The 15429-nt window shown below is 52.3% G+C and overlaps 1 protein-coding gene across 9 annotated transcripts in view; it reads right to left on the bottom strand.

Moving 5' to 3' along the window:
* The window catches only part of RGS12 (regulator of G protein signaling 12), a 160237-nt gene that overhangs the window by 15238 nt on the left and 129570 nt on the right, over positions 1-15429 (bottom strand). For all 9 annotated transcript variants that reach the window (XR_004261552.1, XM_032254025.1, XM_032254026.1 and 6 more), the window contains 9 exons: positions 9541-9710; positions 8946-9038; positions 8022-8165; positions 7104-7283; positions 6653-6806; positions 3404-3480; positions 1471-1665; positions 1066-1139; positions 422-548 (listed from right to left, as the gene is read on the bottom strand). Coding sequence is in view for 8 of the 9 variants with exons in the window: in XM_032254025.1 (XP_032109916.1) it covers positions 422-548; positions 1066-1139; positions 1471-1665; positions 3404-3480; positions 6653-6806; positions 7104-7283; positions 8022-8165; positions 8946-9038; positions 9541-9710 (1214 nt within the window). In the remaining variant the exon portion in view is untranslated. The remainder of the gene's footprint in view (positions 1-421; positions 549-1065; positions 1140-1470; positions 1666-3403; positions 3481-6652; positions 6807-7103; positions 7284-8021; positions 8166-8945; positions 9039-9540; positions 9711-15429) is intronic.

The following is a 15429-nucleotide window of genomic DNA, read 5'->3' as shown; positions in this document are numbered from 1 at the left end:
CTGCGTTCTGAAATCTAAAGTGCAGGTGACAATCAGGACATGCACATGTGATCGTGCACTTGGGCCACCAGCACAATGCCCGTGCCTAGCAGGTGCAGTGGGGGCGGGGCCATTTGCACTCCGTTATCTGATCACATTTGCCAGTGGTTGGGGATATTCCAGGGTTGGTTGGTGGATTTATCATTTTGGTCTTCCTGGAGCAAAACCACATCTCAAATAATTATTTTTTGAAAGAAATCATGATGGCTTCCACTGCACAGAGCCAGAACTGCGGATGGCAGAGGCTGTGTCCTCTCCTCCAGGGGGACAACCAGACTGGGGGAAGACACCACTTCCTGCTGTGTCCTCTTCAGCAAACAACACAGAGGCTGCCAAAGGGAACAGATAGTTCCCGCGATGCTAACGCCCGTGCAGTACTCACCAGTCTCACCAGCAGGCCACCGAGGTCCAGCCCATACTTGGCCACCACAGGCCGCAGCACCTCCGTGACAGGCTTGGTGGGCTTGGCCTTGAGTCCCACTGACCGGTTAATCGGTACAAGATCCAGCCTGGTGGGGGATGGAAAAATTCACTACAAACTCATGTCAGCCCTCATTAGGAACTCAGTCTCATGAGCAGAACTACAGCACAGTCCCAGGCCGCCCTCAAGCCCCAGCTGGTCAGTAAGTGCCTTCCTCCACATGGGAAATGCCAGGCCAAGCCAGGGCTGTGGCCTCCTCCTCCCGCAATAGCAGCATCCTGCAGAGTGGCCTGGCTACCTGTGGGGCATCCGCCCTGAGAGAGCACTCCTGCCCCTCCCGCTCTGCATGTTAGGGGGCTGTGCTCACCAGGTCAGGGCAGCCCCTGTTCACGGGGCTGGAGGGAGAGGGCCCCCCTCACCCCCGGGCTTGCAGGGGGCTGCCTCATGTGGACCTCCACCCCCCGCCCTACCGACACCCCATCGTAGCCCAGCACGGAGCATCCACTAAGGTAGCACAGGCTACCCGCTAAGCACAGAGACTAGCAGGTAGTGGGCACGCGGGTGGGCTCTGGGAACCTCAGGTGATAACAGCATCTTCCTCTCACCGAAACAAGGTGCGCTTTTCTAGACGCAGGTCCCTTGACTCCAGGATGCTACTGTCTTGGTGCAGTACCAGAGGCTGGGGAACAAAGGACCAGAATCAACGTGGGCACAGCAGGCAGCCCCCAAAAGGCAGAACATTGTGCCCCAGGCGCACAGCTGTGCAGAGCAAAAGAGCAACTTCAAAAATAGCCATCCAAAGAAAGCGATCACTCTTTCCACACCAACCTAGCACCCACATGCAAAGTGTTCCCAGCAGAGAGCTCAGTTCAGATCACCCGGCCTCCACCCCAGGCACTGCTGACATGAGGAGCAGAGGAGGGGCAGCCGGAGGACTCTGGCAAAGCTGAGGGACAAGCAGTGGGCAGGCCATGGCCTAGGGGCAGCATGAAGGTCAGGCGGGTCAGTACCTTGTCCCCGCCCACCAGGAAGAGGTCTGCGGCCGCCCCGTTGATGCCATGCCTCTCACAGAGTCCGGACAGGATCTCTTTGATGGAGAAGCCCGCCTTGACAGCTACCACACAGGATGTCCCATCCGGGAGGTGAATGCAGCAGTGCTTGGTGGCCTTGTCCTTCTCAGGCGCCAGGGTCCTGCAGGCCTCCGACTGGGGAGCAGGGAGACAAACAGCCATGCAGGCACCAGTGTCACAGGGGTGCGGGGTGCCTCCCGGGGCAGCCCAGGCCCAAGCTGCTCGTACTGGGGAGGGTGGCGCCCTCACCTGCAGCTCCCGGGGTACCTTCTGGGGCAGCCCAGGCTCAGGCTGCTTGTGCTGGGGAGCTGGCGCCCTGCCACCGTCCCACCCACAGCTCCACAGGTGCACACCTCTCAGGCTCAGTCCACACTGCCTAAGGTGTTGGGTGTTGTGGATTAACATGGGAGAACAGTCATCATTCTCTCAGCTCTGGGCCTCACTGGCCATCATGCTCAAGACAGCATGGGCCCTTACGTGGCTCTGCTCAGCAGGCACATCCGGGCTTCTCCACCCAGAAGCAGAGCCGTCCTATGGGGCCCACTGAAGCTGCCTGTGTGGATCACTCCCTCCTGGGGCTCTGGGTTCCAGCCCCCATCCTCTGTATACACAGCTCCCCGTGCACACCGTTCTGATGTAAACCTCACCTGGACTGTTACTTAGTTATCACTGTCTTCTGGTAGTCTGAGGTCTCTTCTCCCTGAGCATGATTTCAGTAAACTAGTTTGTGCAGTGGCAGGCTGGCTGCACAAACGGTCCCAACCATCTCCTTCCCTGTGTCCACACCCCTCACAATATACCTTTGTGGCTCCTCCCATGAGGAGGTGGAGTCAGCCCCAGCCCAGACCCGGTGGGCAGAATGAGCAGCTCTGAGCCTGGGCCTCCAGAGGCTATCCTGCTCTGCTCACTGTCAGGGTCCCTGAGACAGCTGTGGGATGGGGTGAACTGGCCCACTGAGTGAGGCAAATGAGGGGTCCTGTCGGTGCTTCCGCCCCAGCCAAGGGCCAACAAGGGCCAGCTATGCAACTAAGGGCCTTTGGGACCAGCCAGCTGGCTCATGTGCCAGGTAACCAGAAACACACGGCAAGACTGGCCAGAATGGGCAGAACCACCAAACTGACCCAGAGACACAGCACAATAGTAATCATCTTAAGCCTCTGAGTTTGGGGGTAGGAGGTATTAGGCAGCAGGAGCTGAAACTTGGTAAATCCTTATAGCTTCCAGTGTTATTTGGAATGACTGAAGAGAAATTATATTCTACATTACTTACTGCCGGAAAATTTCAAATGACTAGGATGCTGGCAACCAGTGAGGTTTTCCAAAATTCCTATCAAACAACACCTAGCTAGCTCATGAGTCCCGCCTGTACCCACTCATCTCCCTCAAGCACGAACCAAGTAGTGAGCAGGGGTGAGAGAGAGTGCAGGCCAGACAAGTGGCCTGCAGACAGAGGCACAAGGCCCGCAGTGCGAGAGCGGATGGGATCTCATGCGGTGAGCCAGGAGCGCCTGCTCTTGGAGCCTCCGCTTATTCCTAGTGGGAGTTCAAGATATCTTCACTAAATCACAACAAAAGGATTTAAGAAATAAACACAAAGATACTTTTAGTTCCCTCCCTTGTGTAAGTCATAGTTTTTTGGTGCCATCTCAGGAACCCTAGGCTGGGGGACCGCAAGGCTGGGGCCTAATGAGGCCCTGGGCCAGCCCTGCACTTTGTCATTCATTGGACGTGGGCCAGCACCTGAGCCTTATACCCCAGCTTTACAGAATGAATGCTGGGTTTTGTAAACACGGGTTTCCATGGGAGGGAGGTCAGCAATCAGCTGGTGGGGGCAGCCCTGAGGCCTGAGGGACAACAGGAGACAGTGACTCACCAGGTCCAGGCTCCCCGCAGAGGACACAGAGCCCTGGGACTCTCGGCGACACAGGCCTCCATTGGCATGCAGGGGGTCTTAACGGGGGAAACACAGTGACTCATGTCAATCAGAGCCCCATCTATTTGGTCTTATCTCCCAACCCTCTGTCCTCTTAAAGCTAAACAGATGTAGAGACGCCAGAAAGCCCCTCCCAAGCACCGCCTCACCTTGCCTGGCAGAGATGAGTCTCGTGTGTCTTCCTAACCCTGGAAGCCAGGCAGGGGCCAACGCGGCTCTTCCTACCATGCAGCAGAGATGCCACCCTCTGCCCTGTCCACTACCACATCCTGGCTCCAAAATGTGCTTGGCTCATGGCAGGTGCCCAACCAGTCACATCAGTACGTGCAGCTCCACAGCACGCATGCAGGTGCATGTCCTAGCTGGGCCTCTCCTCCATTTGATCTGGAGTTTTCATCCCCAGGTGTAGTCTCTGGGCCTAACTGCAAACCCCTCACTGTGGCAGCAGCCAGCGCTCTCAGTTGGATGCGGCCTCTGACCCACTCAGTCCACGTCCTTTTCCTCTGACATCCTGACATGACCCATAATCAAGTGTCAATTATCACCAACCTCAACTAAATACATTCTTAGGCTAAGCTACAAATCACGAAAATTCTGACACTCAAAGGGCTTAAAACAGAACCTGCTGTCAAACCATGCTGCTGCATATGGCCTCTGGGGCCTGAGCAGGGAAGAGAAGGCAGCTCCCAGACCCCCTGCCTCCAGCCTGCGGCCACCTTCCATAACAACAGATACCTAGGCCAAATCCTACGCCAAGATCAGAATGTGCTAGTTCTGGGGTGTGCCTGCAGTCAGGGTTTTATTTTTTGGTTTGCTTTGTGTTTTTAGAGACAAAGCCTCGCCGTGTCCCTCAGGCCGGAGCTCAGTGGCACGATCGTGGCTCGCCATGTCCCTCAGGCCGGAGGGCAGTGGCACGATCGTGGCTCGCCAGGTCCCTCAGGCCGGAGGGCAGTGGCACGATCGTAGCTCACTGCAGCCTCCAACTCCTGGGCCCAGGCACTCTTATTCCTACCTCAGTCTCCCCAATAGCTAGGGCTACTGGTGTGCCACCACACTTGGCCAATTTTAAAATTTTTTTTGTAGAGATGAGTGTCTTGCTATGTTGCCTAGACTGGTGTTGAACTCCTACACTCAGCTCATCTCCACATCTAGGCCTCCCAAAGCACTGGAATTTAAAGGCATGAGCCACCATGCCCCACTGCTATCAAGGATTCAGTTTTTTTTTTTTTTTTTGAGAGGTGTTTTGCTCTTTCCCCCAAACTGGAGTGTAGTTCTCAGTTAACTGCAACCTCTGCCTCCCAGGTTCAAACGATTCTCATGCTTCAGCCATCTAAGTAGCTGGGACTACAGGCGTCCACCACCACACCCAGGTAATTTTTTCTTTTTCTTTTTTTTTTGAGACGGAGTCTCAATCTGTTGCCCAGCCTGGAGTGCAGTGACACGATCTTGGCTCCTGCAATCCCGACCTCCACCTCCTGGGTTCAAGTGATTCTCCTGCCTCAACCTCCCGAGTGCTGGGATTACAGGCATGCACCATCATATGTGGCTAATTTTGTTGTTTTTAGTAGAGACAGGGTTTTGTCACATTGGCCAGGGTGGTCTTGAACTTCTGACCTCAGGTGATCTGCCCACCTCAGCCTCCCAAAGTGCTGGGATTACAGGCATGAGCCACCTACCTGGCCCCTCTTATTTTATTTATTTATTTATTTTTTGTATTTTTAGTAGAGCCTTACCATGTTGCCCAGGCTGGTCTCTAACTCTGGAGCTCAGACAATCCACCTGCCTCAGCCTCCCAAAGTGCTGGGATTACAGGTGTGAGCCACCACACCCAGCCCTATCAGGGTTATAAAAGCCCTTTTCGGATCTGCCAGGTGTGGGGACAAGGGCAAGTGTCTGGAGCGAACACTCCCTCATGTCCCAGGTACTCGGGAGGCCTGGCCCCATCTAATAAGACGGTGTCTGTCTCCCAGGTGGAGTCCCACAAAGGCGAACTCTACTACTCCCAGCTACCTTTGCTTGGAGAAGGGCACCTCGCAGCATGGCCTGGAGCTCAGGGCTGCCCACGCCAAGCCCATGCCCTCGCCAGTGTCTCCCTCCATGCCCCGGGCACAACGCTGCCCCATGCAGGCAGGGAGCAGCCATGCACCAAGGGCTTGGCAAGGACAGCAGGCACAAGAGCTGCAGCAGGGGAGCACAGAGCGCCCCGCTCACCTGCCTCCGCCAGGGCTGTACCGGCTGTGCTAGCACAATCACGTCACTGCCTGATTTAAACTTGGAGACCACCAGCTTAGCACCAGCCCACTACCTTCAGGCAGGACACTCATTCCTGAAAACCAATCCCTTTCTCAAAAATCTCTAGAGAAGAAAATCTTCCCAGCTCTCCCCTGTGTGCTTTTCAGCACCTGGTACAGAATGGCCTCATCTTTGCCAGCCTTCAGCATGGGCATCTCCATGACCTCTGCCCTGCCACCCACCAACACCAGCAGGCTAGCGTCTAGAGCTCAGCCAGGAGCCACCAAGGGCCCTGTGGCCCCGCCCCTGGTGCCCTGGGAGCCATCTCTCTGTCTAACTTTTGTTACAGGGAGTCTCAGATATGCACAAGAGAAAAAAGGGACACAGCATCCAGAACGGGCAGCCCCCAATATCCAATACCAAACAATCTTAGCTTGGAAAGTGCTCGCTACTCCACTGCTACACTCAAGAACACCACGCACATGTAAAAGGCACAGCGACACTGACAGCTACCCAGGAAAAAGCCCCGGAGGGAACCAAGCTGCTATCAGGGTAGACGCCCAATAGCACATTTGTGTGTTCCTGTTTTCACTTGATTGTGTTTTCCAAATTTTCTACCAGAAGCACCTGTTCCTTTTATAGTGAAAAGCAGGAGAGGACACAGATATTCAGCCGCCACTGTGGGGGGAAAGGCCTGAGGTGGGAATAGGCTGGAGCGTACAGAGCCCTTTTCTCTGGAAGACTGTGACGCAGCCCTACTGCCCTCTGGCTGGCTGACAGGTCGTGTCCCTAGGCACAGCGGCACTCCTCAGTTGCTCAGACAAGTTTCCTCGACCTGCCGGCCAGGCCTCTCACTGCACACATGGCCCAAGGTCATCACCAACCCCAGGGCAGCAGCCTGGGTGGGGACGCGGCTGGCTGGCCTGGACATCGCAGCCCAAGGGCCACCCCACAAACCGTCTGTGTGGTCCCCATGCTCTCTCTTCTTCTGGGACCTCCCAGTGCTCCTGGTCCGCGACCACAAGAAAAACGCGCCTTTCCGCTTCTTCTCGCTGTCCTCATCTCCCAGCTCTTCGTTCAGGGATCGCCCGGATTTTGATTTTCCATTTAACTGTCATCAAATGGAAACCTTGGTTAAAACGCTGTGAAGTTATTTTACTATTATATAAGTGCAAAGGAGACAATACTGAGCTGTAACACAAGCACTCTATGGGATGGTATCGATGCTTCTGAGGGTCATAGTGTGGTCCTGACAGGACTCCAGAAACACAGCTGGAACTTTCCAGCATGGAGCGTCACCCGCCACTGGTGAAGAAGCCGACAGGGCCTCTCTTTACCTCCCATAGAACAGCTCTCAGCTGATGACACACAGCCCACAGGGGTGTGAGGCCAGCCTCGGGGAGGTCACCTTTTTTGGCGTGGACACACTGGAGTGGTCTGAACCGAGGCTGTGCTTGGAGGCCGGGCTGCTGGGGACCTCCTGCGAGTCTGGGAGTGCTCGGCCCTCCACTTCCGCCAGGATGCACTCCTGGTACAGCGGGGACTTCAGAAAGCGAGTGTAGCTATCAAACTTCATGAGATTGAAGATCTGGGAGGAGACGTAAGGCAGGACAATCACAGGAGGACCCGGACCTGCAGCTGCAGGTTCAGGGCTGCGTGGCAACCTGCAGGCCACCACTGGCCCAGTTCCAAAAGACACCATTTCAGCCCACTTTCCCCGCCAGCCCTGAGGGTACTACAGAGTTATTTCCAGTGTGCCTTCATATCTGAGCCTTCTGTCTCATCAAAAACCAGCCTTTATCACTCTTAAAATTAGTGAATTCTGACAACTTACAGAAGCCAGAAGCATGAGCAGACTCCGGAGAACTTTTATTTTGTTAAATAAGATTAAAACCAAAAGCGACTGGGCTCTAACAGCAGACTGCCTTGAAAATGTCACCCTACGCTTCTGCGAACATCACCCACGTGGCGCAGTGACATGCAGAGGCACGGCTCAAACAGCATGGGGCCTTGTGCGCATCACCACAGTGAAGTCCCGAACTGCAAAACCACACATGCGATACGCCATCACCATGAAGGTGTCATTTCACACAAATGCACACGTACAATGTGAAGAGCCGGGTCACTGCGGACAGGCACAATGTGGTTCAAGACTTCTTACTTCATGACTCTGCTGAGACCCCCACTTCCTGTCTGCGTTTCTCTACCCACATCTGTGATGCTCTCAAAACACTGACCCGCCTGGTAGCATGTGTTCTTTGAAAGTGGACCATATAGGCCGAGCCTTAGCCTGGGCTCCCCACAAGCTCCCGCAGCCTGGGGTTACCTGGAGCTGCTGCTCCTTGAACATGTCCGGGTGAGGTGCACGGAGGACATCATCTGCTAGCTGGGCCTGGCTGTCGATGTTGACTGGGGTGGTGGCTTTGCTGCACAGAAACTTACTGAAAATCTCCCGGGCCCTGTAGGAAAGCTGACAGGAAAGGCGCCTGAGCAGCCCTGGACAGCTTCCTCTCCCCATGCTAGTGCTGCATGCCAAGGCCCAACACCCCCGGGCACGACAGATGTGTTCTCATGGCCCCAGGAAATACCTCTTGCTTGAATAAATAACAGTGCAGCCAGAATGCAGCAGCACTGAATGGGCTCCCCAACGATTGTTTAAACGGATACTGAAAGTGTCCCAAAGGCCTGGGCTAGCCCAGCAGCAGCTGTGCAGAGGCAATACTGCTGTGTGTCGATAGGCACACGTGTCTTAGCGAGGTGAGAGCGCAGGCCCGCTCGAAGCATTGCAAGCAGATGAAAGTGGCCCCAGAGCCTGGAAGCGAGGCCACAGGCCGACTGAGCAAACAGCAGCCAGACCAGGCGGAGGCGTCCTCCAGGCTTCTCCTGCACCTCCCACCAGGTGCAGGGGGAGAAGCTATGAAACCCATGGCCTGGGATGCTCTCCTGCCTCACATTTTCTTTCAAATTCCCCTAAATACACATTCCTTCCTCTGAATTCCAACACACTGAAAGACAACCCGTCTGCCAGTGAAAGCTGTGGCTGAGGGCGTTTATACAAACCATGTTTAGGCAAAATTAAATATCATGTATATTTAAAAATTTATTCTGAAAAAGAAATGATTTTTTTCAAGCCATGTGAAAATATTTAACATCCATTTTCCAATGCTCTAGATACTCGGTGCGCGCTAAGCCAGCCTCGAATGAGACCACGCTGCTCTCCCACAGCCCCTACTTCTCAGTGTGGACTTACCTCTTTTTTGTCATGTGCAGGAACATGATTAAAATATTCACAGGCCTGCCAGAATAAAATGTTTTCTTCACTGAATTCTTTCCTTAGAAAATCCTAAGAAAAACACCATTCATTAACATTGACACAGGGTCCCACTTTCTTCTTACTTCCCTTCTACAGAAACCATGGGGTCACAAGCTGCTTGGGGAGCTGCCCAAGGACCTTGAGAGAGAAACCTCATTGCTTCTCAGCACTTTACAGAACCGTGCTGCTGCTTCCAGCCGTTTTCCCAAAAGCAAAACATCTCTTTGAAGAGTTGGCAGCAGGCACCTGGCTCCTGAATGCACACAGGAAGCTCCAGTGTTGTGAGCTGCAGAGAGACCCCGGCAGAGATCAAGAAGGCTGGGGACTCTCCCTGGGGCAGAACCAGAGGCAGGACTCAACCCACCCTCCTCTGGGCTCTTGAGAGGGCAGCGGTCCAGGGAGGGGAGACCCGTGCCACAGGGCTGCTCAGGGCCTGCAGGGTGCCGCTGTCTCTAGGGCGGGCTGCAGATCCTGCTCCATTGTCTCTGCAGAGCCCAGACTGTCCCGCTGGCCCCAGCTCTTCCCCACTCACAGAGAAGTAGCGGACACCAACAGGGTCCTGTAGCAGGCGCTCAAAGGACACAGCCCAGCTGGCGACCCTCCTCTCACGCAGGCGCCGGCAGCTCTGCACGCTGGGGAGGCTGGCATTGCTGCTCAGGCTGTTGTTGCTCACGCAGTCCTTCAGGTCAGCACCCGTCAACTCTGCGGGACCAGCACAGACAGCACCTGCACCCCGGCCCTCCGCCCTAGCCCAGCGAGCGCTCTGCCCACCCATGGGAGGCCCCGGGACACGCAGCAAGCTCTGTTCCCTCCAACACCTGTTCAGTTCAAACAGGCAGGGAATGAAACACAGACCCCAACCTGTGTGTCTCCACATGTGTGCACGTGAGCACACACACACATTCACATGTGCATGCTCACACAACGCCCTTACACGCACACTCATACACTCACACATGCACACTCGCCCGAACAACACAGTCACAGGGTTGAACAGGAAAAGCAACTAACCTTACACAAAAACATGAGCACACAAGGGGCACTAAGACCACAAGGGGCACTAAGACCATGCACAGCAGGGAGGCACCGCCCAAATGGACTGGGAGCAAAAGCAGCTGGGCACCGTGGACTCCATGCGTGTTATGTCCCAACCCGGGGTGTCCTCGGGGGAGAGTGCGCAGAGTCTAAGGGGGCGCGAGGCTCACCCTCCGGATGCGGAGCCCACATACCCGTGAGTGCACACTGCTCTGCATGTAGGCTCCTTCTCAACACAAAATGCTCAGGCACAGTGTCCAGAGCTGGGCCCCCAGCCACGCATGTCAGCCTAGCAACTTATCTATGGGGGACCTGACATGAGATATAGCACAGCACGCACCCTAGGATGCCGGCTCCTGCCTGACATGTCTGCATGGACTTTGGTTCCCAGCATCTTCTAAGCTCTTGAATAAAGAGAAGGGAGGTGCCCAGGAAGTCCCCATTCATCACCCTTGTCCACCTGATGCGAGCAGTGTTGTGGACATCCCTGTCCCTGAGTGGGCAGCCTGGCCTGAGCCCAAGAGGAAGGGATACTGCCCATTGTGAGCCCAGCCTCAGGGACTGCCACCCACTCTGCTGGAGCACATGCGTCTCCTCTGTGAGCATAGTGTGTCCCACAGGCGCTGTCCTTAGCCTCCAGCTGAGCCACGCCCTGCTGACCACAGATGACATGTGAGAGGGTGGCTGGCCACTAAACCTGTGCTGTTAGGAGGCCCTGGGCTTTGGGCTTGGTTTTCTGCTGCAGCTTTATGGAACACAGCTGACTGACAGAGCAGCCTCACAGAACCTTCTCAGCAGCATCATAAAATATGCTATGTTTCCCTCCTGCTCCTTCACCAGCCTCCTGCAGCACAGTGCGCAGGATAAGCTGCCCAGGCTGGCACTGTCTCAAAGTCGCGGCCACAGGACTGATCCCAGTGGACGAGTTAACTGGCTCCAGCTCCAGGCTAACAATTAAAATACATCTTGGTGGCTCATGCCTATAATCCCAGCACTTTGGGAGGCTGGGGCAGGTGGATCACCTGAGGTCGGGAGTTTGAGACCAGCCTGGCCAACATGGCGAAACCCCGTCTCTACTTAAAAAAATACAAAATTAGCCAGGCATGGTGGTGCATGCCTATAATCCCAGCTTCTCGGGAGGCTGAGGCAGGAGAATTGTTTGAACCTGGGAGGCGGAGATTGCGGTGAGCTGAGATTGCGCTGGGCTGAGATCGTGCCATTGCATTCCAGCCTGGGCAATAGGGGCGAAACTCCCAACTCAAAAATAAATAAATACATAGGACAGAGATCCAAAATGGCCGACTAGCAGCAGCTCAGGATTGCAGCTCCCAGTGAAGGTGCAGGGAGTGAGTGGACGCCAGACTTCCAGACGAATTTTTGTTGCCTACGGACCAGGAGATTCCCAGCGGAGGAGCCCCATGGGTCGCCAGCGCGACTCTTTTGGCCGGCGCAGCGGATCTCAGTGCGGAGTATGCGGGACTGGGTGCCCTTTTGGTTGGCGTTTGGAGCTCCAGGAAGGCAGAGTCGCCCATTCAGCTGCTTGAAAGGGGGACTGAAGCCAGGAGCCAGACCGGGAGATTCCCGGGCAAAAAAGCGCCACGAATCTCAGCTCTGCTGTTTCAGCCCCCGCAGTCACCGCATGGGAAATTGCATAGATCCCGGCGCCTTTTCGGCAGGTGACTGGGGCACCTGGGAGAGAATCGGCCGTTCAATTAAGAAAAGAAAAAAAGGGGGCTCCGAGGCGGGGAGCCAGGTGATCGGGCTCAGCTGGTCCCACCCCCACAAAAAAACAGCAATTGGAAACGCAGACAGTTGAGAGTTTCACAGCAAGCACAGCTGAACCTGGGAAGGTCCAGCTCTGTAGGGGCGGGGCATCCGCCAAAGGAAAACAAAGAAACAGAAATAACATCACCACCAACAAGCTGGACATCCACTCAGAGACGCAATCTGAAAGTCAGCAATTACAAAGACAACAGGTGAATAAATACACAAAGATGGGAAGAAACCAGCGCAAACAGGCCGAAAACATCCGAAACCAGAATGCCTCTCCTCCTTCAGGGGATCGCAGCTCCTCATCAGCAAGGGAAGAAGGCCTGGTGGAGAATTAGTGTGATGAATTGTCAGAATCAGGCTTCTAATAAGAAACTTCTGTGAGCTAAAAGAACATGTTCTAATCCAATGCAAAGAAACTCAGAACCTTGAAAAAAGGTTTGACAAAATGCTAACGAGAATAGACAATTTAGAGAGGAATATAAGTGAATTAATGGAGCTAAAAAACATAATATAAGAACTTCGTGAAGTATGCACAAGTTTTAACAGTCGAATTGATCAAGCAGAAGAAAGGATATCAGAGGTCAAAGACCAACTCAATGAAATAAAACGAGAAGACAAGATGAGGGAAAAAAGGGTAAAAAGGAATGAGCAAAGTATCCAAGAAATATGGGACTATGTAAAAAGACCTAATCTACGTTTGATAGGTGTACGTGAATGCGACGAAGAGAATCAATCCAAGCTGGAAAATATTCTTCAGGATATTATTCAGGAAAACTTTCCCAACCTAACAAGGCAGGATAATATTCAACTCCAGGTAATAGAGAGAACACCACAAAGATATTCCTCAAGAAGAGCACCCCCAAGGCACATAATTGTCAGATTCACCAGGGTTGAAATGAAGGAGAAAATACTAAGGGCAGCCAGAGAGAAAGGTCGGGTTACCCACAAAGGGAAGCCTATCAGACTGACAGCAGATCTCTCAGCAGAAACTCTACAAGCCAGAAGAGAGTGGGGGCCAATATTCAACATCCTTAAAGAAAAGAACTTTCAACCCAGAATTTCATATCCAGCCAGCCTAAACTTCATAAGTGAAGGAAAAATAAAATCTTTTCTGAACAAGCAAGTACTCAGAGATTTCATCACCACCAGGCCTGCTTTACAAGAGCTTCTGAAAGAAGCACTACACTTGGAAAGGAACAACTAGTATCAGCCATTCCAAAAATATACCAAAAGGTAAACAGCATCAACATAATGAAGAATCTACATCAACTAATGAGCAAAACAGCCAGCTAGCATCAAATGGCAGTATTAAACTCACATATATTATTATTAATCCTAAATTTAAATCGACTATTATGCCCCAATTAAAAGACACAGACAAGCAAACTGGATAAAAAGCCAAAACCCATTGGTATGCTGCATCCAGACCCATCTCACATGCAAGGATATACAAAGACTCAAAACAAAGGGATAGAGGAAGATTTACCAACCAAATGGAGAGCAAAAAAATAAAAAAGATAAAAAGCAAGGGTTGCAATTCTCGCCTCTGATAAAATAGACTTTAAAGCAATAAAGATCAAAAGAGGCAAAGAAGGACAGTACATAATGGTAAAAGGATCAATGCAACAAGAACTAACGATCCTAAATATATACGCACCCAATGCAGGAGCACCCAGATACATAAGGCAAGTTCTTAATGACTTATAAAGAGACTCAGACTCCCACACAACAATAGTGGGAGACTTTAACATCACATTGTCCATATTAGACAGATCAACGAGACAGAAAATTAACAAGGATATCCAGGACTTGAACTCAGACCCGGAACAAGTAAACTTAATAAACATTTATACAACTCTCCACCCCAAATCCACAATACATTCTTATCAGTACCACATCACACCTACTCAAAAAGTGACTACATAATTGGAAGTAAATCACTCCTCAGTAACTGCATAGCATTTCACAGGTTTCAATGAAATATTGCTTGGCTGCTTGTTTGTTATTTTCCTCCCTTATTCCTTCCTGTCTCCATTGTTAAGCACAATTACTGGCATAAAAGAGGTTTTCAATACCCATTTTTAGACTGCATTCTAGCCTGGGCAATAAAGCAAGACTCCTGTTCTCTCTCTCTCTTTCTCTTCCTCTTTTTTTCTCTCTTTCATTCTTTTTTTCTTTCTTTCTCGCTTTCTTTTTTCTTTCTCTTTTTTTCTCTCAAAAAAAAAGAAACATCTACAATCTATTCTCTCTGAAACCTGCCTCCTTTTGGCTTCATCTGCATGATAAAAATTTGGTCTCCATAACCCTTTATCCTAACACAGACATTCCTTTCTATTGATTCTAGGACTTTAGATAATAACTCTTACAACCAATTGCCAATCAGAAAATCTTTGAATCTCTCTGTGACCTGGAAGCCCCTGTGTCAGATGTCCCGCCTTTCTGGACTGTACCAATGTTCTACTTATATATATTGATTGACATATTTTGTCTCCCTGAAATAAATAAGTAAATAAATAAAACACATCTTACTAGCAGCAACCAGGAAGAGGGTCAGTGAGGCGGTACTGACTCCTCTCCGGCAGAAACAACACTAAACCTCGTAGATTAAGCCCAGTCTGCAGACGTGCTCTAGGCAACAGGCAGAGGCCTGGCCAGAGGGCTTCCAAGGGGGATACGGTGTGGGCCCTGCTAATATAGAGAAAAGTGGACCCCTAGGGACCAGAAGAGCAAGCCAGGGATTTGATCCAACAGCATCCGTAATGGTCAGCAAGGCAGCCAGAGGCCATGCTTGGCAGGAGTCATCCAAAGTGCAAAGAGCATTTAGATTAAAAAAGAAAAAGTCAAAGAATAATCAAATAAGTTAAACTACTATAGAAAAAAATTAAAATAAAACTGAAAGGAAGTTCTAGGATAGGATAGAAACGCACAGTGTGAATGTTTCCTTGAATCCACCATGCTGTAGATCTGCTATCTGTGAGATAGAATGTGTGACCGCAGAGGCCGCCAGCAGGCACTGAAGGCTCAAAGGTCTGCGCTGGGGCTGCGGTGGGAGGTGCAGCACGCCCTGAGAGGACGCACACTGGCGCTCACACTCAGGACAGGGCGGCCAAGCCAGGTGTGCTGGGACCAAGGACAGAAGGATGGGGGCTATGTGAGGCTCCCTCTGTACCCAGCATCTCTGCCACCATGTCTACAGAACCATCTGGAAATGCCTTGCTTAAAGAATCCCAACATCCAAAACTTCCCACATGGCAAGCCCCCCGTTCTGCCTGTAAGTCAGGTGTGAAGCTCTCACGCATACACTCACTTGCACACCCACTCTCTCTGGAGCAGGGGTCCTGGGAGGAGGCCCACTCTCTGTGCTTGCCTAGTGTCCTGTCACCAGGGGATGGGGGGACAAAACATCACAGGCAGGAATTCTCTCTAAACGGACATATCACACCAATACTTGCCTACGGGTGTCTTGTTAGCACTACACAGTGGAGCGTGAAGCTCCTGTGGAAAGCTACACGGGAAACGAGGGGAACAAATGAGACGAACAACAGGGCCAGGCCAGGCCGACCTAACACATGAGCACACACAGACCCCAATCCCAAACACACAGGGCCAGGCC

Source organism: Sapajus apella, unplaced genomic scaffold, assembly GCF_009761245.1.
Source record: "Sapajus apella isolate SASKATOON/1434 unplaced genomic scaffold, GSC_monkey_1.0 scaffold85, whole genome shotgun sequence".
Taxonomy (NCBI): domain Eukaryota; kingdom Metazoa; phylum Chordata; class Mammalia; order Primates; family Cebidae; genus Sapajus; species Sapajus apella.
This window is presented reverse-complemented; position numbering and strand designations above follow the sequence as displayed.